The following is a 25483-nucleotide window of genomic DNA, read 5'->3' on the forward strand; positions in this document are numbered from 1 at the left end:
TAGATTAGTTCTGCAAAATATGAGTGGCAGGCCTCCAAAAGGTGGACGCTACCGCTTCTTTTTTTTTTTTTTTTCTCCTCCCATAAGGGATCTGTTTGCTACTAACGCCATCCTCTGGTCAACACAGACATAGCATTGAAAGCTGTCATTTTATTTGCAGTTTCCGTTGCGTGTGCTCATCTCTGAATCGAAATATCAAATAATTCATACTCGAAATTACAAAAAAGATGGTCATTACTTGGTAAATTAGCAGTGTAAAAGATTATGCCTAAACATGATCTCGCAAAAGTTTTAAATCGGATAATTAGCTTGATTTTGTTCACATGGCATCCCCCCCTCCTTTTTAATTGTAACTCAAAATAAACACAACAATAATAAAGCCTTTGGATGCAAAACATGACAAAGTGAAAGTAGCATATTCAAGCTAATTGCTAATCCGACCATCTATAATTCATCTATTATTTTTCACATTGCTTTCATTGTTGTGTATCATATACAAATATGAAGTTTTTTAAATTTTTATTCTATACTGCAGTTTGTTCTTGACCAAATCGCATAACAGCTAACACCGCTAAAAAGTAACCTTAGGCAAAAATGTAAATGTAATCAAAAGATGCTAACATGAAAATGGTATTCAGATTAAATTCAACTGTTTAATCGTAAAGAATTTCTTTTAGCATCTATAACAGTCACATAGCAATAAATTTTAAATATTTTAAATCGCTGTTAGTTATCTTCAGACATAGCATTAGTAGCACGCTGACTAACCCTATGGAAAACAAACAAAAAACAACTTTTAAGTCATTCCTGGATCACTGGAAATGTAAAGTAAAAACATACAAATTCAACGAGCTAAAAAAGTGTCTCTGCACTCAGTACCATCTCAAGGCAAACGCGACAGTTAATATCATTGATTTAAAATGTTTAAGAGCGTTTTCTAATATGTTTTCGTTACCGTTATTGATGCATCTTTGCAATTTATTAATATTATTCATTTGAAGTGTTTAGAAGCGTTTTTGGGGGGTTGGAACGAATTAGGCCATTGACATGTAAAAAGTAGCTTTCCTTTTGAAAGCTTCACGTTACAAAATTACTTCCAGAACTTATTATACTTGTAAGTCGAGGCAACTGTTTTTGACTGGTAGTTTAAAAAAGAAAACCCTCATCCTGCTACTGTGAGGACAAAAAGTGCAAGGATATTAAAAAAAATGCTGAAAGGGAACGAAAGGGTAAAGAAAAGGCAAACAAGCCCGAGAAGAGCAAGCAAAGACAACAACGGCGACGAGTACACAAAGTGGCGCCGAGTTCATTAATTAGACTTTTAAATTGGACTAACTCAAGATGACAGCGTAGTTCTTGTCAAATCACATCAAGCCCCCCCGGCGAGAGGGAGGGAGGGAGGGAGGGGGCGAGGAGAGGGCGGGCGCACATGCTCCGAGCCAAACGTGGCTCTCTGGTGCGGTGCGGCTGCCATCTTCCTCTGCCTTCTCTCGCTTGCTTCTTTGCCGACGATTATATCCCGACGCCTCCCTTGCGCCCTTGCGTGAATGTCACGGACGCCTTAACAAGAAGTGACAGGACATCATCCCAGAGTATTGGGGGGCCAAATGGGGGTTCCTGCTTTTTGATCAAGGAATCCGAGGCGAAATATCCTGAACATGTGACGCAGACAGACCTTGCTTTTGTCAGAGGTGGGAAACATAGTCCCGCCCCCTTTCCGTTATCATCGTCCGTCATTTTTTCAAGCCAGACCAAATTGTAATCGTCTGTGTATTTTTACCCATTTTTCTGCCACCACAAGGGTGACAGTTGACTTTTTGTTTTAAGGTCCATCATTCTTCAGGCGCTGGTCTCACACTAATTCTTTTTTTTGTTTTCTACTTACACTTCCAAAAAATTAAATTTGTCACATACACTAAAAGTAAAACAAAGTATTGCTGAGGTAAAATTTACTTTTAAAAAAAGCCTTAAACGAGGAGATTAAAACACTTCTATCCTGAAAAACTTCTATCTTGCATATCCTGGCCAAGACAAGTTCATTGCAGTTTGCACTATAAAAACGCAGTAATATAGAAAAAAAACGTTCAGGTCAGTTGCATCGTATTTCAGTATGCAAAAAGGGGCGTGGCGGGCTGACATATCTGATGTCATGTCTATCCCGTCAATTACAATTGGATGAATATTGCAATTGTGACATATTAAATTCAACGTTTTTTTTAACATACCTCTGCGAAACGGGCGTTTGTCGGCAACGGAACCAGTGCTTACCGAGCGCCCACCTCCGCAGGGGTGTGTAAACTTTTATCAAGTTAACATTTCTGACGCCATATTTACCATGGATGAACAATCCCTATTTAAAAAAAAAAATAGGGAAGTAATGTTGTTGCAGGAATGTAATTTATGAAGCATTATTGCATGAGATATCTTTTTTAATGATTACGTTTAACAAGAACCGAAGCAGTGCGTTGCATGTACAGCGACAGGATTGCGAGTTTGTTTTCCGAGCCGTCGCTGGCCCCCTCGAAGTTCTTCAGACCAGGAATGTCCATTCGCTGGCTGTGCGTCCAACCTGCAGGACAAAGTACGTCCAAATAAATGTAAAACACTGAGCAAAGCGAGACTTTTCCCTTCCTCCCGGGTCCAAATCAAACTACCGAGCAATAAAGTTCTCCTCAGCCAGCGCCTCTTAATTGCGAACAAATCACAAATTAGAAAACAAAAATGAAATTAAGCACCCTCCAGCAAATCTGCCAAGTCGGCCACCGAGGCGACACAACAGAGGGAAGGAATAATAACAATCACAAGAAAACGTTCCCCCAATCCGTGACAGCTGCGGCGACAAATCCAATTATTTGCCTCTCATTCTGCAAATTTGTTCTAATGGTCCAAGTGAGAAAGTAAATAAACGCACGCGAAGGGGAAACAAAAGGATGTGATTTCTAATTAACTTGAAAGAGGAACAGGAAGGGCGACTCAGTAAACCCATCTTTCATCCGCAGCCTCGGACCACTCGTTTGTTTGTTGCACAATGTTGCCGCTCGCCTCCAAATGAAATGTCAACAGATTTAAAGGCGCCGCGCTGTTTTCCTCCATTTTATTCTTCATTAAGCCTCCCGCCGCTTGTCCGGGGCGTTTGCGTTTGGCGGCATCTCGGCTTTTTGAAGATCATAAAATTAAAAAAAAAAAATTAAAAACGCTAGTTTGTGCAATTACAGCGGGCTTAATGAGAGAACGCCGCTCGGGCCTCTATCGCAAAACACATTGTGCAAACGGGGGGCACGCATATCCCTCGTGAGGCTCGCGTGAAAGATGGAGCGCTCGTCTCCTACCTCGCAGTAATTAGAGTAATAATAATAAACAGATTGAGCTAACTTCTTAAGAGTTTCCTTCAAGATTTAGATACAGTTTAAGAGATATTATACAAATGGGACAGGAATTGAAAAGAGCGGAAACAGGAACGTCTGCGCCGCATTGGGCGTGATCACTTGGCCATTCATAGCAGCACCTTTTTTCAAACTCTTTTTTAAAATTTTGCTTTCAACTGTAAAAAAAATGGGGTGAAAAGACATCTTGCTTTTTTTTTTTAAATGATCTATAAATTTTGTGAAAATATCCTGCTTTGTATTTTGTATTTAAATACACATGAGGTTTCGTGAAAACCAAACTGAATCAGAGCAATTTTGAAATAATATATTGAATTTTCTCGAAAAAAACATTCTAACTAAATTTAAAAACAAGTCAAAATATAATAGAAAGGATCCATAACCTCATTCTCATTTGCGTCCACTGTTGCGTCCATTTTGTCTCAGCAAGACCGCAAAGTGAATCTCAGCTCACCCAAACACATAAGCCATCATCAGAAAGGCCAGAATGTCCTCTAGTGAGGACATTTGGACTTAATCGAGTTACTCCTTGGAGTCAAATGATTTACAGACCAAAAACAAATGTCCGCAAATGTGGACACAAATGAGCAGGGTGAATATTGAAACAAAATAATAATAATAATATAAACCTGGTCTGCACCAACCTGAATATCTGTGAGTTGTTTCAAAATACGAGCACTCAGCTGTGAATTCTTGTCTTGGCGAGGGATGTGCAAGCGCTTTGGAAATAAATAAATAAATAAATAAATAAATAAATAAATAAATAAATAAATAAAAATATACTGTGCTATCTTGCGTTATGATACCATATATTCCGCACTATATGGCACTCCATCTAGCTCCATCTAGTGGATGCATAAAGCAACCTCATCTACTACTGTAGCTTCTATTCTATGCACGTTATAATGCAGTAACCTCATATATGAAAACAGATTTCAAATGGGTCGTTCGTTGAAAGCGTGCCTTATAGTACGGAAAACAAGTTATTTTTTTACATTTATGAAAACATGAATACAGTTGTCAGCCTTTCACAGCAGAGGTCCCCAATCACCGGTCCGCGGCCCGATACAGGTCCGTGGAACAAGTGGTAGCGGGTCGCATGAGCCGCACAGGAAATAATGTTGTTTTGGAACTGATTTAGTTTATCCTTTAACAATTCATTATTTTGAGCTTTGTTTGGGTTGAGCTTTGTTTTTGGCGCCACCTCTGGCCACTTTTGATATTGCATTTTTCAATTGAGAGCAGTCAGTCGGTGAAACACACGTTTTGTTTCCCTGTGAAATCTGGCCTACGAGTGTCTGTAAATTATACTTTCTTTGCAAGAATGATGTCATTTATGAGAATGTGCCCAAAATGTGTTTGTTTGTTAAGCGAAAAAGTTGTGACTGTGGAGAATATGCTAGCTAATGTTAGCGTTTTATATAGTACTGCCTTGTACGCGTATAGCTCGTTAGCATTTTCGTTTGTGCCAGGTATTTCCCTTTGGTATATCTTAGCCTATACACTCATAAATACTCATTAGCATCTAATTAACGTTTTGTATTGAAACGAATAGCATTTATAATTCAGTTATATGATTGATTTAATCAATGTCATTTCGGTACCTTTTAGTACATTTTGAAGTGGAATTTTGCCATTTGAAGAAGACCCCCCCCCTCCTCCAAGCTTTGACCGGTTTAAAAAGGTTGGGGACCGCTGCTATACGGGATACAGAATTAATTGAACAATATGCGAGAGTTTTTTGCCTAATTTACATCGATTTCTATTTGTGACTGATTGTATTACCTCTCCCAAGTAGAGGATTTCCCCCACCGGGATGATATTGCAGGCCGTGCCGGAACCAAACACTTGCTTGACGCGGCCCTCCTTGAGAGCGCCACGGAGCTGGGCCATGTTCAGGTAGCGCTCTGTGACTTGAAACTCCCCCTTTGCGGCAAAGTGAATTTCAAATTCAATGGAATCGAACGGGAATTCGGTCGCGTTTTGGTTACCGATTGTCTGGCCAGTTCCAGGATGCTCCGCCGAGTAATGCCTGGGAGGATGGTGCCGTCCAGGGGGGGTGTCGCTAGCTCGTCTTCTAAAAAAAATAAAATAATAACCTAATGTAATATAAAATAACATGTATATTGTGAATTCTATAATGGCTAACCTCCATTCTCATTGATCCAGTGGACAAAGATGTTCATGGTTCCCATTTCGGTGATTTTATGGTCTTTGCCGTGGAGCCAAAGAACCTGTTGACATCCATGATCCTCCGCCTCAATATGTGCATGCAATGTATTACCGTAGTTCCTGCCCCCCCCCATGAAAAAAAAAAAAATCAATAGCACCACACTTATTATATAAATATATATTATATATAATGTATGCTAGCGTCCCACCCTCCCAATTTGCAGTCTCCGGTCCCTCCTTCCCAGGCCCGCGTGTGCTTCGGGTCGGCCCGCAAGGAGATGTCTGGCATGGTTTTATAAAAGAAACCCACCAGGCTCATGATGACAAACAGCAAGGCTCGCCCAGGTTTTCGCATACCCAGAGTTGGCTAAGAGGCAAAAACGGATTCTTTAGTGCTGCCGTTAGCCTGAAAACAAGCTAGGAGAGGACTCGATACCTCCGTGCTGATCAGTGTGGGTCGGATGTACAAATTGATTGTGTCTGAGCGAGGAAGCCAGTCCTGGTCCACTTCCACAAGTTTTCTGATACACTCCAGCAATTCTGATGGTTCGAATATCTAAAATATACACACAGTATACGATAGAAACAAATTAACTGTGTAAATGGATTGACGGACCTCAAAACTAGGAATTTGAGCTACCATGTATTATCATTTTAAGTGTCGAATTACTGTATTCTCCACATTATAAGGCGCATCTTCAATAAATGGCCCATTTACAATGGTTTTCGTATACAAGGCGCACTGCATTATAAGGCGCACAGAATAGAAGCTACATTAGCGGCTGTGGTTGCTTTATGTAGACAGCTGCTCTAATGCCAAAAAAAACAATCAGATAAGTTTATTACAAGGATATAAGTGTTCTCACAACGCCATTCACATTCCAAAATTAATAAACAGCTGTTTTATTTTAGTACTATCTGAAGAATGAGGAGGGGAATACCTCTTGATTAAATTAAAAGACTTATTAGTAGATCAATCATGACTTTTAAAGGATATAATTATGATTCAATTAAATATTACACATTTTTTTTCATGAAATTGCAACCAAAAAAACATAAAATACGTTTATGGTTTTTTTGCACCTTGTCCCTTTATAAGTTGCTTCCAAAATAGAGCATATATAGCACATCAAAATTTCAAACAGGGTCTCTTATTGTAAAAAAAAATAAATTTATAACTGAAATAATGAGGTAAAAATGTAAGAATTTACCTGGCGATGATGTTATTTTATCTTTTGTTCCCCAAAAATGAAAAAAATTGGCTATATATATATATATATATATATATATATATATATATATATATATATATATATATATATATATACACATTCTTTTTTTTACTTCTTTCTTCTCTGATGTCCAACTCACCGGCAGACACGCTCTCCTGGCAGAGACGAGCATACGTTCCATGTTGAGCATGGGCCTGAAGAGACGAAGTCGATTGTCATCTCCGCGGTAAGCCTTCAAACCTTCAAAGATCTGCGCATAAGAATTTTCAATTCCTCTGGAAAGAATTTGCACACTAAACTCATCTCCTTTGACCTGAATGCCGTAGTGGAGCGTGGAGCAGGCCGGGTGAAGCTTCAGGTCCCCAAAGGGTCGGATGAGGGGCGCCCGCCAACCCTCGGAGATGTCCCACTCGATGGTCAGCATGTGGTTGGTGAAGATGTTCCCGAAAGTGCACACGTCGTGATGGCTAACCGGCGCCGTGGACAACTTTACAACCAGGTCATGCGCCTAAATGCATTGTATTATTACACTTTAGATGCTAACATCACGTAAAACTTCTGTTGTTCAGTTGTTGTGGTATCTCTAGGAATATTTTATTCTTTTTGGTAAAGATAAAAAAATATACTGTATATATATCTGTCACCAATGACTTAAAATCTGCAGAAAATAGAAGAACATAAAAGGACTCACTGTATCAAAATTTAGCAATGCACTCATTCATCTTCCAATCAATTTGTTCTTAATTTGAAAAAAAACACAATACTGTTTCTGCAACACTTTGTTGAAATCCCATAAAGGCCAGTCAGATATTTTGGCTGATTTCAAAGAATAAGTGTGGTGTAATGTATCAAAAGCAGTTATTAAATCCAGCTGTAATATTTCAGAAATATTAAATGCTGTTTGAAAAAAAAAAACAGTTCTTAACGCTTAAAAGCTCAGTTTAACTTTGAGTGTCTCAAAATGATGGGCGCTAAATTACAAAATATAATACTTAATTCAATAATTACTACTTCTTAAGTCACCAGCCATTATCAAATATATGTACAGTAAAATATGTAATATACCCACTTAAAGATTTAAAAAAAAAACGTAAAAATATGCCTGAGACCAAACAAACGATGCACTTTGCTCGTTTAATCCATTGCCTTTTAAGTACCACTAGAGAGAGCCCAAAGCATGGTAACCAAGGACAGCTGAATGACGCAATCACGGCATTTTTTTTTTTGGTATTTTAGACTCTTTTGATTGGGAATTTGTGAAGTGCGAACACCTTGAAACTCGGAATCCCGCCGTCAGCCTTCCTGCACTGAGCATCCATGATAGCAGAACCCTGAAAAATCATTCAAAATAACCTCATAAAAATGGTTTTCAGGTTGCCCGATTTTGAAATCCTAGTAAGCGGTTTCGTCAGTCACTTTTCTTATTGTAAAGTCAAAACGACTCATCGTTAAAGCTCAATGTTGTTAACGTGAACACAAAAGCCTGCACAACTTCCTGCATTGCTTATTTTTAACGCGTATGCCGTATTTTGACCATTTTTTGGTCATTTTCTTCCATATATCTCTGGCAGTATTTTAGCTAAGGGATGGCACATTTTGCTATTGTGATAACTTAGTGTTTGGAATTTGACATGTTGTTACCATCTGGGTTAAATTTCAGCTCCCCGGTGTTTTTTAATGCCTTCCCTTGGATATAAAATGCCATTGATGTAAAGATCAGATGATTGGACAAAATCAGGAGACAGTGATATCTTCCATTTTCTCATTCCCTGTAATGATAGGTATTTAAAAATAATAGTGTGCGATAAAACATACCTAAAAAGCAGAAGCCGTCTGGTCTTGAGAATGCTGAAAAAGCTTGAAAGGCAAGCCTTAAAAGTAAAACTAAAAAAGTAATCCTTTACAAATATTTACACAATTACCTGTTTTGCTGACCCTGGGGCAAATTTTCGTATTTTTTTGAAGACATATCCGCCCTCCTGTTTTGTAATTCAGACTTTATTCGGAACATTTTCTCCGCCTTATTTCACGAAATATTAACAAAAAGTGTCAAGGCTCAAACCCAGGATGATTACAATAAAAGCACACGGTTTATGAGGTTAAATATTTTATTTTTTTCAGCGTTTTCACTGTTTCTGCTTCTATTCGCTTTTTATTGACGTTAAAAAGAAAACAAAGTTCAAATAAGCAAAGATATTACATTTGTTTCCTGTACATTATGAACAATATACAACAATGGCCACGGAAAACATGGGAGGGGTGTTCCCAAACGCTAACTTATTATTTCTGTCTGCTTACACAATATTCACATTTCAAAAGCTCATGTGCATGCTTTTTGATTTTCACATGAAGTTTGCAATGCTCCCCCCTCTAATCACTGGCATTATTTGTCAATCAATCAGTCAAACAACCCCTGATGATGAAAAAGTGCAATATAAATACGGGAAAGAAGACAAATTCCGGTCAAATTTATATATTTGATGATTCATCAGCTTAGGAAGCCCGAGTTGACCTTTAACGGATTAATTTGTTATTGCAATGTGAAATACAGCGGTCAGTAGTTTAGAAGACATTTTATTCAAACATACACCTAATCAAGACTAATTATTTGGCAGCCGTTGCCCATTTTTGTCCTAATTATTTGCAGAAGCCCGGAACTGTTAGTATGCATGATTTAAAACAAAAGTAGGACTTTGGTGCCTCCTTTAAATGCCTGTTGGTCCGTGTTGTCAAAAGCAGCCGTTTTTGTCTTTGCGGACAGCATGTTTTGACCCCCTGAGCAGCACTTTACAGATGACGTCACATATTTCTCTCGGTCTACATCAAACGATTGCTACATGTAAAAGCGGTTTTGGTCTTGTCTGGGCGCCCCCGTTTCAAACAAAAACCAAAGCAGCACGAAGAAGATGGAATGCTAAAACGGCCGCTTTTGCTTTGCCAGGAGTATTTAGCCTCCCCCCAAACTCTTGTTTTGACCCCCTCATTTGACACTTAAAATGCACGCACGCCCCTAAGGGGAATGACGTCATGGCTGTTCTGGCACGTCAGCCATGTTGGCTCCAAAATAAGAGTTTAAAAGCAAAAGCCACCAGGCATTCGCAGCACTTCCATGGTTTTGCGGCATCTCCGAGCAATCATTTTAGTGTTTTGCACCCTTTCCTCATCCAGTGCGAGCTAAATACGGAGATGAAAATGACGACTTCACATTTGAGCGGGTTGTTGAGTCAGTACATGCGCAAAGATATCCGCCACCTCGCATCAGGCACTGAATAAAAACTCGTTCCACCGTGCGCCTCTAGAGGGCGCCAGAGGCTTGCTGTAAGAGAGGCACTGAGCAGAGGGCGTTGAGGCCGAAGAAGAACGGGAGGAAGAAGAGGGGCTTTATTCCGGTAAACTCAACACGGCCACTTCGGGTTTCATCTTGAAGTACTGGTTGAAGCGTAGCACTGCATAACTAAACCGGAAAGAGGAAAAAGAAAAAGGGACATCAGCCCGCTCTTTGTAAACGCCGTTGTGTTGACGGTTAACAACGCAAAGCAAACTTACTCCAAGAAGTCAAAGTCGATGGTGGAGAATTTGGCCTGAATCAGAGCCCAGAGAGCCCAGAAGAAATGTGAAGCCTGTCAGAGATTAAAAAAAAAAAAAAAATCACATTACGTCTTATTTGGCATTTGTGAACTCCTGTCATGCTAACAGCTACTCAACCGCTGCGCTATTGTTGTCCATTTTCAGGGATTAATTAAGGTCGCCACGGCAACTGTAGCTCACACCCAAAACACAGGGGAGACAACGTCACCATGGCAACCGCGACAAACACCTGAAACACGAGCCATCCGCTCACCCGTGCCCCCACGCGGTCCCCCTTGCAGCACTCCGCAACAGGTGTGTGTGTGTATGTGTGTGAGACCTTATTCCATTATGATTTTTCTGATGAAAAACATTCCCACGATCATTTGCAAAGCAATTCCTCAAAACAAAGTTTGACAAGTGAAGCCATCCCAATCGAAACCCTTCAAACTACACTGGGAAAAGGCGAAGACTACTTATTCTTATTAATATATAGTCTATAATAAAAAAAAAGGGCTAAAACTACTTATTCCTAGTAATACTTATTAATACAGTGTCTATAATCAATTTGATAATATATGTTTTTCCATGTACAATTTAGAGCTGGTTGATTTGGCCCAAAAACAGACAAAAAGATAAATAAATCTTCAGAAAAATACAATTATAATCGATTTTAAAAGAATAAAGCCAACAAATACTTTTGATTTAAAAAAATGTGGAAAATATTCAGATGCGTATTGATTTTAAATCAGAAACTTAGAGCTGATGCATAAGTTGCTTAGTTAGTGAATTTTTAAATTTGTCTTGTAAGCTGCAGCCAATTAAGCCCATTTTTAAATGATAATCAAGTTCGTTCGATTTATTGCTCAGCCCCAGTACAATTGATACTGATAAAAACACTTTTTTTCCACTTGTCCACTGAAAATGACATCAAATGACATGATTGATAAAAACAGATTTTTGCCACTTGTTGTCCACTGAAAATGACATCACATGTATTCAGTTCAACAACCAATCACAGCACGGTTTGCAAACGTCACATGCACAAACCCAAAAAAGAAGAGGAGAGCCGTGATTGGTCACTTAACTGATCCTTGAGCACATGTGATGTGATTTTCACCTGATGGTGAGTGGAAAAATGTGCTTTCAAAGGTACTATAAATGAAAAATCATTGAGTTTAATTCATTCAATGCCAAAGACGTATTTTTACGTTCCCCCCCCCCCCCCCCAGACAATCTATCCCAGGTACTTTTTTCCACCATATTTTTCAGCATTTGACCAATGAAGGGTGGTATAAAATGAGTGTATAGAAATCTGTTTTCATTTATTATTGTGTGATTACTTGGAATTTTAATCTCTCAACTAAAATTGTTGTTTTTGCTCCCCTGCATGTACGGCTAAATAAATAAACAAATACTGTACCTAGGATTGGATGGTTCAACCCACAAAAACTTTGTAAAAAAAAAAAAAAAATACATCTTTGGCACTGAATGAGTTCAAGTTATTAATTATGAATGATTATTTCTTCTTCTAAATAAATGAGTATTTAATCGAAAAACGTTTGACCTCAACCCCCACCCCCTAAAGCATAGGTGTGGAACTCCAGTCCTCGAGGGCCGGCATCCTGCATGTTTTCCGGTTTTCTTTCCCCAACACACCTGATTCAAATAATTAGCTCATTAGCAAGCTCTACGGGAGCTTCGAAATGATCCCAATCATTTGAATCGGGTGTTTTTGAGGGAAAAGGTTTGAAAACATGTAGGATACCGGCCCTCGAGGACTGGAGTTCCACACCTGTGCCCTAAAGTTTACTTGCCCCAGAAACGAGGCAAAACAAGCAACCCTTCGTCTGCGCCATTATATTGGTTCATAAAAGGTAATGGAAGAAGCCATGCGAATGCGGCGGGGGCAATAAAAGCACTTACCAGGGCAAATCGGTTGACCTGCACGTAAAGCGTCTCCACTTCTCGGGTCGTCACCTCGTCGCACTGGCCTTTGTGCTCCTTGTAGGCTTCCAGGTACGAGCGGAGCCACTGCAGCTGAAAGGGCCGGTTTGGGTAGTGGCTATAATCCACTTTGTTCAAACCTTAGGAGAAATACAAAAAAAAAAAAAAGTTACCTAAGAATTTTGTTGCCATTTTGTGTACGCCTTTTATTTTACACCTTTTATTTCCAGCAGGATTATCTCCAAACTCAGGATTGGCCCTAAATCCTGGTCTTGTAAAATCTACTTTAGTCCCGTATGAAAGCATACTTATGATCGTTGTGTTGACTCGCTGCCATATTCTAAAACTTACCAGCGAACTCGTTGAAATGATTCCCGATGTCGTAGGCTTGGTAATTGTAGCCAGCGTACTCGTAGTCAATGAATTTTATGCTCCCTGCAAGGACAAGCCATATTGTTTAGACACAGTCATAAGAAAACATGCAAAATGATGATAATGCTTTTTTTTTTTTTTTTATCCCTTTGATAACTCAGAATGGTAGAATTGCTTTTTAATCCTGCTCAACTGGCCTGGAAAAATTCATATATATATATATATATATATATATATATATATATATATATATATATATATATATATATATATTATATATATATACATATATATGTCAAGGAAGAGTTTGCATTTTGAGAAGTTTTTCTGTGAGTAAAGCGGACCAAAAAAAAGATAAAAAGGAGCTAGTTTCAATTTACAGGGGCAATGGTCTCAAACTGAGTTATCAGCGCTCGAAGATGGCAGCGAAGATGTGCAAAGTCAGGGCGAAAAGTCGCATACCGGAGTTACAGAGGAAACCGACGGGAAGACGAGCGCGGTTGTTTGCTTTGGACACATGCACAGAAGACAAGGACGCTTGCCAAGACGGGTTTGACGGGAATATGGAGCACTAGGGGCCCGTAAGAGGCGGAGCAGTAAAAAAGGAAGAGGATACACCACATTAAAATGCAATGAAGTGATGTAAAAAAAAAAAAAAAAGGGGTTAGTCCCGCCCTCACAACAGAGCGCGATTACATAACGCTAACTCGACAGTTATCAAGATTTCATGCAGTTGTATTAGTATGGAAGCACATTCCCGCCAGTGATAGAACAAAAGACGGTTTTCTGAAATTATTATTATTATCATTGCAGATTGCATATTCAATTACGAGGAGCCATAACAGGGATAATAATCAAACAATTAAAGCTGACATTTTAATGGATTGTTATACCATTGCCAATTTGTTTTTTTGTGGCATTAGCTGAATTATAACAAGTAATCGATTTATGGAACAATCTGGAAAAATAAATCAAAGAATATTCAAACAGTTAAAGCTGACATTAAAAAAAAAACCTTTACATTCACAATATCAACTGTAGCGGTTGATAATGCAGTTCATTTGTTTGCCTTTAGATGGCGCCAGTGTGTTGGTGGTGCGTGGAGAGAACTTTGTTTAGGTCGTTTTATTTATACTTTTTGATTTTACATTTCCAGTCATCTAAGCATCATTTACAAGTCCAGGGGAGCAATAATATTTATTCTGGGATCATTTTGAGCATGAAGGTTTACTCAAGTTTAGTTTGATGTCATGCGAAGTACTTCCTGTGCGTTATGCTAACGTCAGAAGCGACAGTTCGCTAACGATTCAAGAGTAGGTGTTTTTATGTGAATATGTACAACGTTAGCGTTAACTAATGTGAGGTTTATGTTTGTTAGCTCTACTTAGTGTACTATTGGTGGAAAGTGTGGTTGTTTTTTTCATAGCTAGAGACAACATTTTTCCATAGAGGCGTTTCGTAAACTGAATTTTTCGAAACAATAAGTAGGTAGCACTGTATTAGTCTGCATGATAGGTGGAATGGAAATAGAGAAGAGGTGTCGAATTAATGGAGAGCCGTCTCAAAATACAAAGCCTTGCTTTGACATGCCCAGTTGGGACAGAATTCTCAATGTTTGCAACCTTTTAAGCCAAATCAATGGGACTTTTTTGGTCCTTTGTCCTAATATATCATTTTTTTTGGTTTTTAGGTGGTGCTGGTCTACAGAGAAAGACACTTGGAGTTACCAGACGGAGTGTGGGTCCTAGCGGGACACAACTGAACACCTCCAGGCAGTGGCTATAGCCCCCCCTGTGCAGCAGATGAAAAGGTTGGGGCAAACATCTTTCACACATGCTCACTCGCTCGCTGACATATTTGCATGGTCGCCGCTTTTTTCCCCGGCGCTGTCTGACATTTATTCACAAACACACCCCGCCAATGCTCTCGTCTCATTGGTCCACCGCGTATCCAATCCTTTCAGAGGTAACTACTTAACTGACCCCCCCCCCAATACAATAAAGATATGGGCCAGAAATGTACGAAATTGTAGTCTCGCGTAAAGTGTGGTGCACTGCTTAAAACTATCAGTCAATATTTTGGAATTGAAAAATACGTTTCACTCAATTTAGAATTTAAAATTGTCAGGGACAGCAATATACAATAACGGTAACACTAATACCAACCATGGTTTCTTTACTGAGATATTTTTCATATTTGCGACCACCTCCGGCAAAAATTTCACAGAAATTGACAAATTTAGCTCGCTTTGGCAAAAATATTGATTATGCCAAAAATTACACTCATTAGCTCTCTATTTTCATTTCTCAGGAGCCCAAAAAATCGAATTATTCTCCGATGCACATCGTTGCTAGTTTTTTTCTTCCGACTAGCTAGCTTGCGCATCTCAATAAACCTGGCAACAAATAATTCAGAATTCCTGTTCTCGAAATTTGTTTCTTTATAAAAATGCACATATACTATTAAAACTAGCTCCAATCAAAGATCGAGATTATAGCTGGCTTGAAATCGTACTGTAGTAGTATTTGCGAGTACCACTACCTTGAAATAAGGATAAATATCGGCACAATATTCCTACTTGGCCATGTCTTCATTTTACATGAGAAAAATGCCATGGTAACCACCTTACATAGTTATTTTGTGGTATTTTGATGGATTTTTTTGTTGTTTTTTATGGAGGTAACAGGGAATATAAGTCAAATATCAATTTGGCTGTATGGGAGTTCAAAACCGAAATCTCCAACGCGTCAATTTACTGACATCTGAAACACAATTCTGCGAGCGAGCCACGTGAACATTTCCATGCAAGTCAAGCGCGGCGTTTGGGTGTTGACGTGATACGAGTGACAGGAGCTATTGTGTTTTTGGCTGAAACAATGTCGCCTTGCTTGCCAGACAAAAGCAATGGATTCCAAAAAAAAAAAAATAGATTCCGGAAATTGACCCGGTTGAGTCTTACACGTGTTGCAGAAGTGTGTTTCAGCTAGGTCAAATGTTGCTAATCATAAGGCAGAAAGGGCAAATAGAAAAAAAAGGTGGTACCACGCTCCACGCAAGAAGCCTACTAATAAGCGTGTGGGGAAGGGGGACGTTGGGGGGGCCCCCGCAAGGTGACCGCGCCCGAAGTTTGCCGCTCTTCGTTGCCTCCCTGGGAATTGTTCCTCCTACGGGAGAGAATCTAGACACGAGGAGCTGTGAGATTGACTCACCTGCCTGCTTGTTGTAGATGATGTTTTTGCACAGCAGGTCATTGTGGCACAGGACCACGGGGGAACCCAGAACTGATAAGCTCTGCTGGAGCCACATCAGCTCGCCCCGGAGGCAATGCGGGCTGGGAACTTCCGCCTTCAACCTGGCAGAGACCAGAAGAACCGCAAATCCAGGAGTCAGCGCTTTTGCCCTTTCCTGCGTTTACGTTTACGCCTAAACGCTACGCCGGACGTTGTTTTGCTATGATCGCCACCATTTCAGCTGCTATTGTGTATATAAACACTGGCTACCTGCATGGAGCTATAAATATGAACAGAATTCGCTTTGTAAAGTCATCCCAATGTTTCATAACATTTTCATCGGCCCCAGAGTTGGTATTCCTTGACCCGACTTGACCTGCGTTTTCTTGTCGGAACTGTGAAGTCACGTGGATTTTCAAAGCACTGCTTCGCACATGTGAGTGCTTTTATCTGTAAAGCGGTTACGCAATCGCGGGCGGTCACGGGTGAGAAGAGCAGCGTCGTCGTTTGACTGGTTAACTAGCATTCACGGCAGTGAATGAGATAAACGGATAATTGAATAACAGAGAACTTTTTTTATGGGAAATAAAAGGATCATTAAGAATATGTCCATGCTAGCTTTTGGCAGCACATCTATGGTGTTTCGCATTATAGCTTAGCGCTAAGCTAACCATCTTTGTGTAAATGTGTAGTTTGTAAACTGGAAAAAAAACGTTTTTGAATTTATGGTTGGAAATCCAGTTTATAGAGTCTCTTCTGCGTGTCAGTTTTGCAGTCAAACATGGTCGTATTTTAACGGAGTTTTTTGAGTGTGATTTTTGGAAGGGTGTAGTGACATGTAACGGAGGTAGCTTGAAGGCTCACCTTGCATTCTTTTCTGGGTCCGTGAAGTACTTTGGGATGAGAGAGTAGTACTTGCCCATCTTCAGCCACAAGTCGGACTGGGGCACCCAGCCGTTGTGAGCATGGATGGCGTGATACTTGGCCAGCTGTCTGGCGATGAGCCTAGCAAAGCAGACCATGCAATTTCCATCAAATAACTGGAGCGTGCCTTTTTTTTTTTTGGTTCAGCACTCCCTTTGCTAAATCATAATAGCTCTTTTTTTTTTCTATTTTGAATGTCCGCGGCGATTCCAATCCAAGCTACCTGAATACAGTTTGGCTGCGGATGTGTTCCGGCTCCAGAGCGGCGCCTTGAAGAAACTCGTAGCACAGGCCGTTGTTGAAGGTGCAGTAGAGGCGAGGAGCGCATCGGTGTGCGTGAAGCACCCGGAAACTCTTCACCTCATTTTCGCGGTCGATCAAAAGCTCCGTCTTGTTGCCATAGATACGAACCAGCACCGCGTCCTGCATGGCCGCGCCCACGTAGCAGCCCAGAAGCTTATTGGTGATGCCGTCGGTGAAGAACTAGAAAATAAAATCGGGGAGAATTAGGAACACGTGTAGGTTTTTTTTTCTCTTTTTTTGCGCATGTTATATAACATGAAGATGTTGTTTTGAAATGGGGGCCATTTGTTTGAACTGGGCTGGGACAAGGGGGTGTCGACATACCAGCCCTAATTGTTGCCTCAGTGAGGCATCGACTGGGAACGACAGGAATTTTATTTTCGTGCAGACGCAATGACTGGCATTTGCTGAGTTCCCCGTTTTTGTTCTCCACGAGCTCATTGATGAAGATGGGAAAACAGGGTCAGGGCACATGACCAACTCCCATCCAGGCCGTGTTGACATCCCCCCCCCCCCCCCCCCCCCCCCCCCACCCTCTACTAAATAACTCAGTGTCTGAGTAGCAGCGCCAAAATGCACGCCGGCTTTCAAGTTCTAACATCAATGGAAAAAATATACATTATTCGTCTTCGAATTTTTATTCTAGAGTATCCACCGATACCATGATTACGATACATAAAATGAACAAACCCTGTCTCTGTAATGCACATAATGATCACATTGTTTGAAATGTCGGTGGCTGGTATCGACATCCTTTACAAGTACCCGACGAATGATCTGTTTTTTTAAATTACTATAATTAAATCCCCTAGTTATTTGTATTTGTTTATTCAGATTATTAGCAACGCAATTTGTATACTCTGCTGTTTGCGTCAGTCAAATATAAACACAGTGAAAAGCATACAAGACTTTTGCATAGTATGATAAGAGAATACTGGAGGAAAAATGGATCTCTAGTTTCCCGGAGGTGGTTGACATATTCAAAAAAGAGAGGAAGGGTGCAAATAATCACCGCAAACTTGACTCTGGGCTAATGTCGGGTATTTGTTGATTTACTTTGCTATAGTTAAACTGATTAACCAAATTTGACTCGTAGGACAATTACACTGCTTTGTTTTTTTCACCATTCATTAAGCAATGCGTGTTATTACAGTTTAAATTTTGTCTATCTATGCTAGCGACGTATGATGCAGGCCGAACGATGCCCCGCTAGGTGGAGGTAAAAGGGTGTACCTAATAAAATGACCACCGATTGGAGATGTCGCAGAAAGCTCGCGAAGGCTTCGATCGTGACTTGGAAGTGACGCAGAGGAAAATTACCCGCTTCCTGGTTGCAATAAAACCTCCGATAGAAGCAATACTTTGTTTAAAAACAATTCGTTAGACATTTTCTTTATCTCCTCCGTGGCCATTTTCCTTTAAGGAAGATGCCCTTTCGAGTCATTCCGTTACCTTGAAAGCGCTTCCAAGATCTTGAAGCTGCGTTTGATTCACCAAGGGCAAAGTCAACATGTAACGAGTAAATATATTTTTAAAATAAAGAGAAATAAGATGCACCTTCATTTTGACCTCGGAGGGTTTCCAAGTGGGTCTCAGTTCCTTGAGCAGTTTCAACGCGCCGGTCCGGTAATCTCTCTCCTCAACTGTCACGTCTATTTTGGGCACGGCCGGAGCCTCATCGGGTACGTGGATGTAGTTGGCCATTCTTTTATTTAAAAAAAAATGTATCGTACCAAGGTGGGAGCGAAATGAGAATCAAGCAACGTTTAAGAAACGTGACAGTCTGCTGCTGTATTTAATCGCAATGCGCGGAGCGACGAGTCAGAATGCGGCAACGCCTCTCTAAATGCCCCCGCCCACCCTGAGGGAAAACTTCTCGCGATGCATGACGGGTAAAGCCACGATAAGCGCTTGATATTGATAACAGCGTACACCGATTTTAAAATAGCGACGCTTAGCCATTCGTCGCTCCTACCTAAATTATTGTGTTGGAACCTGAATCTACGCCTTTTTGTAAACTACACTTACAAATAAACATTAGAGAATTTTATGATCTAACAAAGATGCATCGACTGGTGCGTGTTTTTACGTAACATCAAATACACACCCCGGTGGTCACACACAAGCGTACACCAGTTAATGCGCTAATGCTCAACGCCATTGACGTCACATCCGTAAACCACTTCGAATGGGGTGAGGTGTGAGTCAGTCTGGACGTTTTAAATGGCAGCCGTAGTGCTGTTGAGCCAAGTAGGCGGACATAGAGACGACAAATCCTCTTTACATAAATGGATCGCGTTGTCTAGTGGCATACGACACACTTAACCCTTTAGGTGCTGTTCGTTTGCCAATGTGGAATTAACAATGTCCAAATTCGTTCGAACGTGCTTGAAAATGCGTTTAAATGTACGAGTAAGCAAAATTCCAGAAAAAAATGCCATGGGGGTTCTGATTTATGCATGTCCATTGCCTAAGTTAAAAAAAATGGAAATGACATAACCTCAAAGCAACACATTCTTCTCTAACTCAGTTCATTATGCTGAAAGTGCACGTTTGCATATAGCGGAACGTCCTGTTCCCAACCCAGCATATCACATACCACAAACTGGATAAGAATAATGTAAACATGTGATTCCTCAACAGGCACTTGAGTCATATTGTCTTGTGACATTTACAGGCACAAAAAAAAACCTTCCAAGATTAACCTCTTGATTAACCCGTTGCCACGGTAATACAACCTTAATTCCCAAATGTACGCTACTGTCACACTGCTCAATGATTAGCCTACTTTGTACCCAAACAGTCTCGCTATTGAATAACAATCTTAAACCTTTATGACTCATGCGTACTCTGCTTTCTTCTTTTTATGTTTCACCACAGAGAGCCACAAAATCATTAAGCGCAAGTTCCAATCGTTGAACCGTTGACCTGGTAAACAAGTGACCCAAACCACAACAAAATGAGTGGGGGGAAAAATGGTGACTCTTTAATTGAAAGGCTTGATTAAATCATTATTTGCACTTGGATTTTTTTAAGCAGGCATGCCACAGGGGGTTGTCAAACAAACATCTCCACGAGCAACATTTCCCCGGTAACCAGCAGCCTGCCGAGGCACATGAGAAGCTATTTTCAAAGTCGTAAATAGAGGTGAGATGATTATCCTTTTTTTCTGCATTCATCTGCTGTTCGTCGGAATACTCGAGCCCAGTGCCTTGCTTCGGGATTCAAACCGCACTTGCCAAAGTTGTATGTGAACACAATCCTGTCTGACAAAACCACATTTCTTTGCATCAACTATTTTACAAAACTCCGTGGAAATTCACTGGAAATTTTCCAGCCCTTTGGAACCCTAATTAAAAGAGATTTCTCATTTGTGACTCATTAACTCCAGTTCATGACCTTAAATGTCCTCAAGTACACACGTAGATCCGATTTTTTTTAAAAATCGTATTATTGAAAAAGAAAGTGAACGGAAATTCATTTTTATTTGTTCATTTCAAAAGCAGGTCAGCAAAATATCCTATCCATTCTGTCCACCGTTGTGTCCATTTTGTCTCAGCAAGACAGAAAATTTAATCGCAAACACAAGCCGTCATTGAAAAGTCCCAAATGTGCTCCAGTGAGGACATTAGAATGTAGTAGGGTCACTCCGATGAGTCCAAAGACGAAAAAATGAATGTCCACTACAGTGGACACAAATGAGTCGGCTGACTCTCGGGAGTTTCTTCAATCAAAGTAGTCCTCTATATCAACGTTGGGGTTGAGAAGGTCCTCCCCGTACGGCGTGAGGTCCATCTGGTTCAAGATGAGGTTCTCAAATGTCTCCTCTAAGTCGGTTTCCCCGATGAGCACTGCTCCGACCATCCTGCCGCCTTGAAGGACCACCTGGAAAGCAAAACAAAGAAGTCGTGTTGTTGTCTGGCGTACGTTTGCGGACACTTGCTGTTTGGTTGAATATCACCTTGACATACTCCTGGCCTTTGGTGTAGCGCAGCAGCAGCTCATAATCGGATCCAAGACCTTGTGCATTAAACTTTCCAAGCAAAACCACCTGCGTGAAGACACAGGCTGTTCATTTGAGTCCACAGAACCGGACATGTTTTTGGTTACCCTACTAAGTCCTAGTGTGCTCAAGAGAGGACATCCTAGCCTTTCTAATATCTCATGTCTTGCTTAGACAAAATAGGCAAAACGGCGCACGCAGATGAAAAGGCCGGCTCTCGGGAAGGAACGACCTTGACGTGGAGAAGAACTGACTAACCGGACGAGCTGGCATTCTCCATTTTGCCACTTGTCGTCTACTGAAAATGACATCACAGTTGCTCGGCGCTCAGACCGATCACAGCTCAGCTCGCGACCGTCACGTGACCAAAGTCAGACAACAGGTGGTTCAATGTCACACACCTTGTAGTTAAAGAATTTCGTCATGTGGGTGAAGAGCTCGAAGCAGAAGTCCAACTCGATGGCTTCGGATAGGACGCGAGCGGCCATGCAGCGGCCGGCGTGCCAGCCCATCTGACGAGCCTGCGTCCACAAACGCATCTGCAAACAAACCCAAAGTGTTCTTTCTTAACTCGTTCACTGCCATTGACGGCTATGGACGTCAAATTTATTGATACTTGGCTGCCAAGGAATAAGCATAGACATCCATCCAAAAAATCTGGATGGGTTAATATGGCATTGAACTGGTATACCTGCTGCCATAGTGGGCTGTGATCCCAGCATGCCGTGCACACGTCTCCCGCCGCGTAGATGTCCGGCTCCGATGTTGCCATGTGGTCATCCACTCGGAGGCCGCCATCTTCTGCCAGAGCAAACTTGACAAGAATAAATTGTATTAGAAATAAGTTTTAAAAAAAAAAAAGTGTTTTATTAATGGAATGATGCTAGAAATTAGTGTGATTGTGAGTGATTGTTTTTTAGTGACATCTAGTGGCCAAGTGATTGTTTTTTAGTGACATCTAGTGGCCAAATATTTTTTTGTAGCGGTAAAAAATATTTACATTATTGTAAGCCCTAAAACAGTATGTCATACATGTGAAGCCGTTTTTAGGAGTTCCAGCAACTTCATTTGAATACTTGAGGAATAACAGAATTACTTCAAAATGGAAGCTGACATACATTGTTGCCGTGCAGAAATGGCTCCGTGTTCGGCGTGACCCCCGTGGCGCTCACGACAAAGTCGCAGCCAAACGTCTTGCCATTGGTCAGCAGGATGTAAACGGGCCAGGTTCCTTCTGATAGAGCAGCTTTTAAATGTTGCGCATTTCAACAAGGGTGTGTAGACTTTTCATATCCAGTTTTCAACTAGTTCTCACCGGTATCGGGTCTTTGTGTTTGGGATTGGGAATTGAGCATCTCCTCTGAGGTGAAGATCTTTTCCACCTCACACTGATATTCCACTGAAACCCTCCGGGATGCCTGAAAAACAGATTTGATTTCCAGCACAAATAATCACACAAAGGTTATATTTTCCACACCTGCTCTGCTCCTTTTAGAACCAGTCCTTGGTGCCAGTCTGGACCGAGCGCGCTGCCAGGCTCAGTGGGACCGGCGCCGCGTCCTCGCATGTGTCGGTCTGGAAACCACGACACGCGTCACAAGAGGTAAAAGCTTTTAGGAGGAATCCGGACCTGAGGTGAAGGTCTGAGCCTCGCCGGCCGCCGGGTCCTCGGTGGTGTAACGAGCCCTCTTGCAGGTGGCCGCTCGTTCTGGTTTGTCACCACCCAGTGACGGGATGAGGAACTGCGCCGCCCCCGCATCGAAGAAGGTGTTACCGATGGCTTTGTCTTTCACCGCCCAGATCACCTCACAGCCCTCCACCTCATACCTGCACGGGCCCGACAAAAGTTTGGAAACACCTGATCTCAAACGCATAGTTTCTTTCAGTATTTTAATTAAAATAGTCATCTTTAACCCTCTTGTATCGTGCATTCAAGCTGTAATTTACATTTTCTCTAAACTTTAGGAGGAAATCACAGGATTGATGGACAAAATTCAGACTTATGTACTTACACTAACTCCAAGGCAATCCCGCCATTCCCAACAACAACAATCCTCCTGGCGTTAGTTAACTGCTTCTGAAACTCCTGAAACACAAGCAACGCATTACAGTGAGTCTGCTGGACTAGAAAGTTACATTTTATACAGATACTTTGAATTTATAAAGTAACCTTTTGTATTTGCTTGGAATTTTATCACACAAATTTGCATAATCTACTTCCGGTTACTCTTGATATCAAAGGTGGAGAAAAAAATGCAGATTATGTAAAAGATGGAAGCACCTGGGCACTGTCTGTGTCCCGAATACCCAGCACATACGGTTTGTCCTGGATGAGCAGCTTCGGTCTGGCCCCGCTGCAGATGCACAGCTTCTCATAACCATAAACATTTCCATCTGCAGTTTCCACCAACTGCAAATAAAGTAAAACAAATCAAACAAGTGAAAAAGTGACGCATTTTTATGTGAATCGATTTTCTTTATTTTTTTGTTTCGGCGTAGTGTAAGCACATCACCGCAAGGTGGTGCTAATTAACCACTAATCAACGGTTTTGTTTTGCTCAGGTGTGACCCGATTACCACAAGGTAGAGACAGCTAATCGCTAATCAATATTGTGTTTGTTGCTTGCAAACGTTTGGGAAAAAATACTGAATATACAATTGATTCTTACAGAATTTGAGAGCATATGCTGCATTAGGGTAAATTATTTGTCACGAGACGAAGAAGACCAGTAAAAGTTTTACTGTTTTTAAAACGAAAAAGGTCGTCTGCGCGTATTGTCGCTTCCGCTCTGTTGTTAAATTGCATTTTTCTTGAAAGAAAAACAAACAGAAACAAGGTCGACTTTTCCGACACGTTTGTGTAAAAAAAAAAAAAAAGCTTACATGTGATTGTGTATGAAGTGCGTTAACAGCAGAGTGAATGACGGTCAAGTTGGGGAATTTGTCCTGCAAAACACTGGCTGGTTGCTCCTCCACATCAAACTCCTCCAGAACCTTGGCCACCTTTCAAATAGCAAAAACATGTCATGAAGATGCGTCCAAACGTTTCTCGGTGAAGTGTGTTTATTTAAGATTAACTGTTATCACTGGGAGTGTTCCTGTTCGTTGGATGAGTAAGATCTAACAATATTTCTTCTTTTTCTGACCTGTTTATAGTTGATGACTGCCTTTACGTGGGGGCCTGCGGTAATCAGAGCAACATCAGCAGACGGTAAACTGCATGACAACTGTCGACACACAAGACACACAAACAAAGGTAATGTTCAGAAATTCTGCATATGTGTACGATGTTTGGTGCTGATATTTCACCTGCTCAACACAAGTGACTCCCGCGATGCCACCTCCGACAACAACAAATTTGAACGTTTTCCGTATTTTATCCGCCATGGTAAAGCTAAAATAACGTTGCAAGAAACATCGCCGAATGGAAGTCAAATGTAATTCCCGAAATGTAATTATTGACTAAATTGATTTCAAAGTAGTCCGAGTGCAAATTAGAAGTATCTTTGTAATGCACACAAGTAGCACGGGTCCTGTAAATTCACTTCCTTGTTTACATGTTACGTCACTTCCATGTTTACATAAACTACGGCAAGTGGCAGGGCCGTTTCAAATTACGCCAACGCGTTATTTTTTGTTGTTTTATTTAAGTGTTGCTTGAGTTAAAACATTATTAATCAAATCCACTGATTTTTGCTGTCGGTGCCAACTACGAAGTATTCAGTCGTATAAATTCAGTTTAAAAAATCTAAAATATTTAATGCATTTGCCCATTTCAACATAAAAAAATAAGGCATAAAGAGTATTTAAAACGCCAATTTTTCCCATAGTGGCATTGTACAGGGTGTTGATGTAATATGTCATCCTTTTTTTTTTTGCATCAGCAACACGATTCTACATTAAGTGGCTTACGTTAGATTATTTCTCGCATTTTTCCTGGCCATGAGGCAACCCCCATTTTGAATTTAGATGACAAGTGCACCTGTAATGTCAGAGTTTAATGGCGCCACCTATGCATGAATTAGACATGACATTCCATCAGCCTACGTTAGCAGAGTGATACAAACACACTGATGCTGATAACAGTGCAAAGCAATGTGTGTGTGTGTGTGTGTGTTTTATATCATCAACCAAGCTTGATCTTGACACAAACCCTTTGTGACTGCATTGCCATTTTTTAAATCACCAGCAAAAGCTGGTACTTGTTTTATTTTTTTCAGAAACCTTTTATGTCTATTTTAACTGTACATGTCAGAGTCTGAGATGATTAGGTCACTGGTAATCTATCACAGGTTCATGTTGTGCGTCATTTTCCTCTTGATGTTCATTATGCTACCCCCAAATAACCTC

The 25483-nt window shown here is 40.8% G+C and overlaps 4 protein-coding genes across 6 annotated transcripts in view; 1 reads left to right on the plus strand and 3 right to left on the minus strand.

Moving 5' to 3' along the window:
* Positions 1 to 2511: 2511 nt before the first annotated feature.
* Positions 2512 to 8106, minus strand: bcat1 (branched chain amino acid transaminase 1). The gene is made up of 10 exons (XM_088407058.1): positions 8059 to 8106; positions 7101 to 7295; positions 6927 to 7037; positions 5992 to 6111; positions 5765 to 5922; positions 5533 to 5675; positions 5375 to 5460; positions 5169 to 5309; positions 4028 to 4102; positions 2512 to 2569 (listed from the first exon to the last, which is right to left on the minus strand). Exons 1-10 carry the CDS (start codon positions 8104 to 8106, stop codon positions 2531 to 2533), a joined length of 1116 nt encoding a protein of 371 aa, XP_088263184.1. The 3' UTR covers positions 2512 to 2530.
* A 771-nt stretch (positions 8107 to 8877) lies between these two features.
* etnk1 (ethanolamine kinase 1) lies at positions 8878 to 18987 on the minus strand. The gene is made up of 8 exons (XM_088406537.1): positions 18688 to 18987; positions 17051 to 17310; positions 16768 to 16908; positions 15883 to 16025; positions 12653 to 12736; positions 12281 to 12441; positions 10334 to 10407; positions 8878 to 10241 (listed from the first exon to the last, which is right to left on the minus strand). Exons 1-8 carry the CDS (start codon positions 18832 to 18834, stop codon positions 10169 to 10171), a joined length of 1083 nt encoding a protein of 360 aa, XP_088262663.1. The 5' UTR covers positions 18835 to 18987; the 3' UTR covers positions 8878 to 10168.
* Positions 18988 to 20004: 1017 nt separating this feature from the next.
* The window catches only part of slc2a13a (solute carrier family 2 member 13a), a 56723-nt gene continuing 51244 nt past the window's right edge, over positions 20005 to 25483 (plus strand). The window contains exons 1-5 of one of the 2 annotated variants that reach the window (XM_088406506.1): positions 20005 to 20277; positions 22629 to 22736; positions 22829 to 22979; positions 23099 to 23243; positions 24290 to 24389. The gene's annotated coding sequence lies outside the window, so the exon portion shown is untranslated. The remainder of the gene's footprint in view (positions 20278 to 22628; positions 22737 to 22828; positions 22980 to 23098; positions 23244 to 24289; positions 24390 to 25483) is intronic. The other variant, XM_088406507.1, reaches the window with a different exon arrangement.
* On the minus strand, positions 20095 to 24672 carry pyroxd1 (pyridine nucleotide-disulphide oxidoreductase domain 1). Of its 2 annotated transcripts, none has more exons than XM_088406511.1 (13): positions 24443 to 24672; positions 24280 to 24360; positions 24017 to 24136; positions 23415 to 23543; positions 23146 to 23219; positions 22764 to 22960; positions 22611 to 22708; positions 22449 to 22551; positions 22252 to 22364; positions 21825 to 21947; positions 21535 to 21672; positions 21092 to 21181; positions 20095 to 21015 (listed from the first exon to the last, which is right to left on the minus strand). In XM_088406511.1, the coding sequence occupies exons 1-13, from the start codon at positions 24518 to 24520 to the stop codon at positions 20857 to 20859; spliced, it is 1503 nt and encodes a 500-aa protein (XP_088262637.1). In that variant the 5' UTR covers positions 24521 to 24672; the 3' UTR covers positions 20095 to 20856. The 2 variants fall into 2 exon arrangements, with proteins under 2 accessions (XP_088262637.1, XP_088262635.1); XM_088406509.1 differs by having other exon boundaries at positions 22252 to 22367.

Source organism: Hippichthys cyanospilos, chromosome 22, assembly GCF_059441005.1.
Source record: "Hippichthys cyanospilos isolate Australia breed blue-spotted pipefish chromosome 22, RoL_Hcya_1.0, whole genome shotgun sequence".
NCBI classification, from domain to species: domain Eukaryota; kingdom Metazoa; phylum Chordata; class Actinopteri; order Syngnathiformes; family Syngnathidae; genus Hippichthys; species Hippichthys cyanospilos.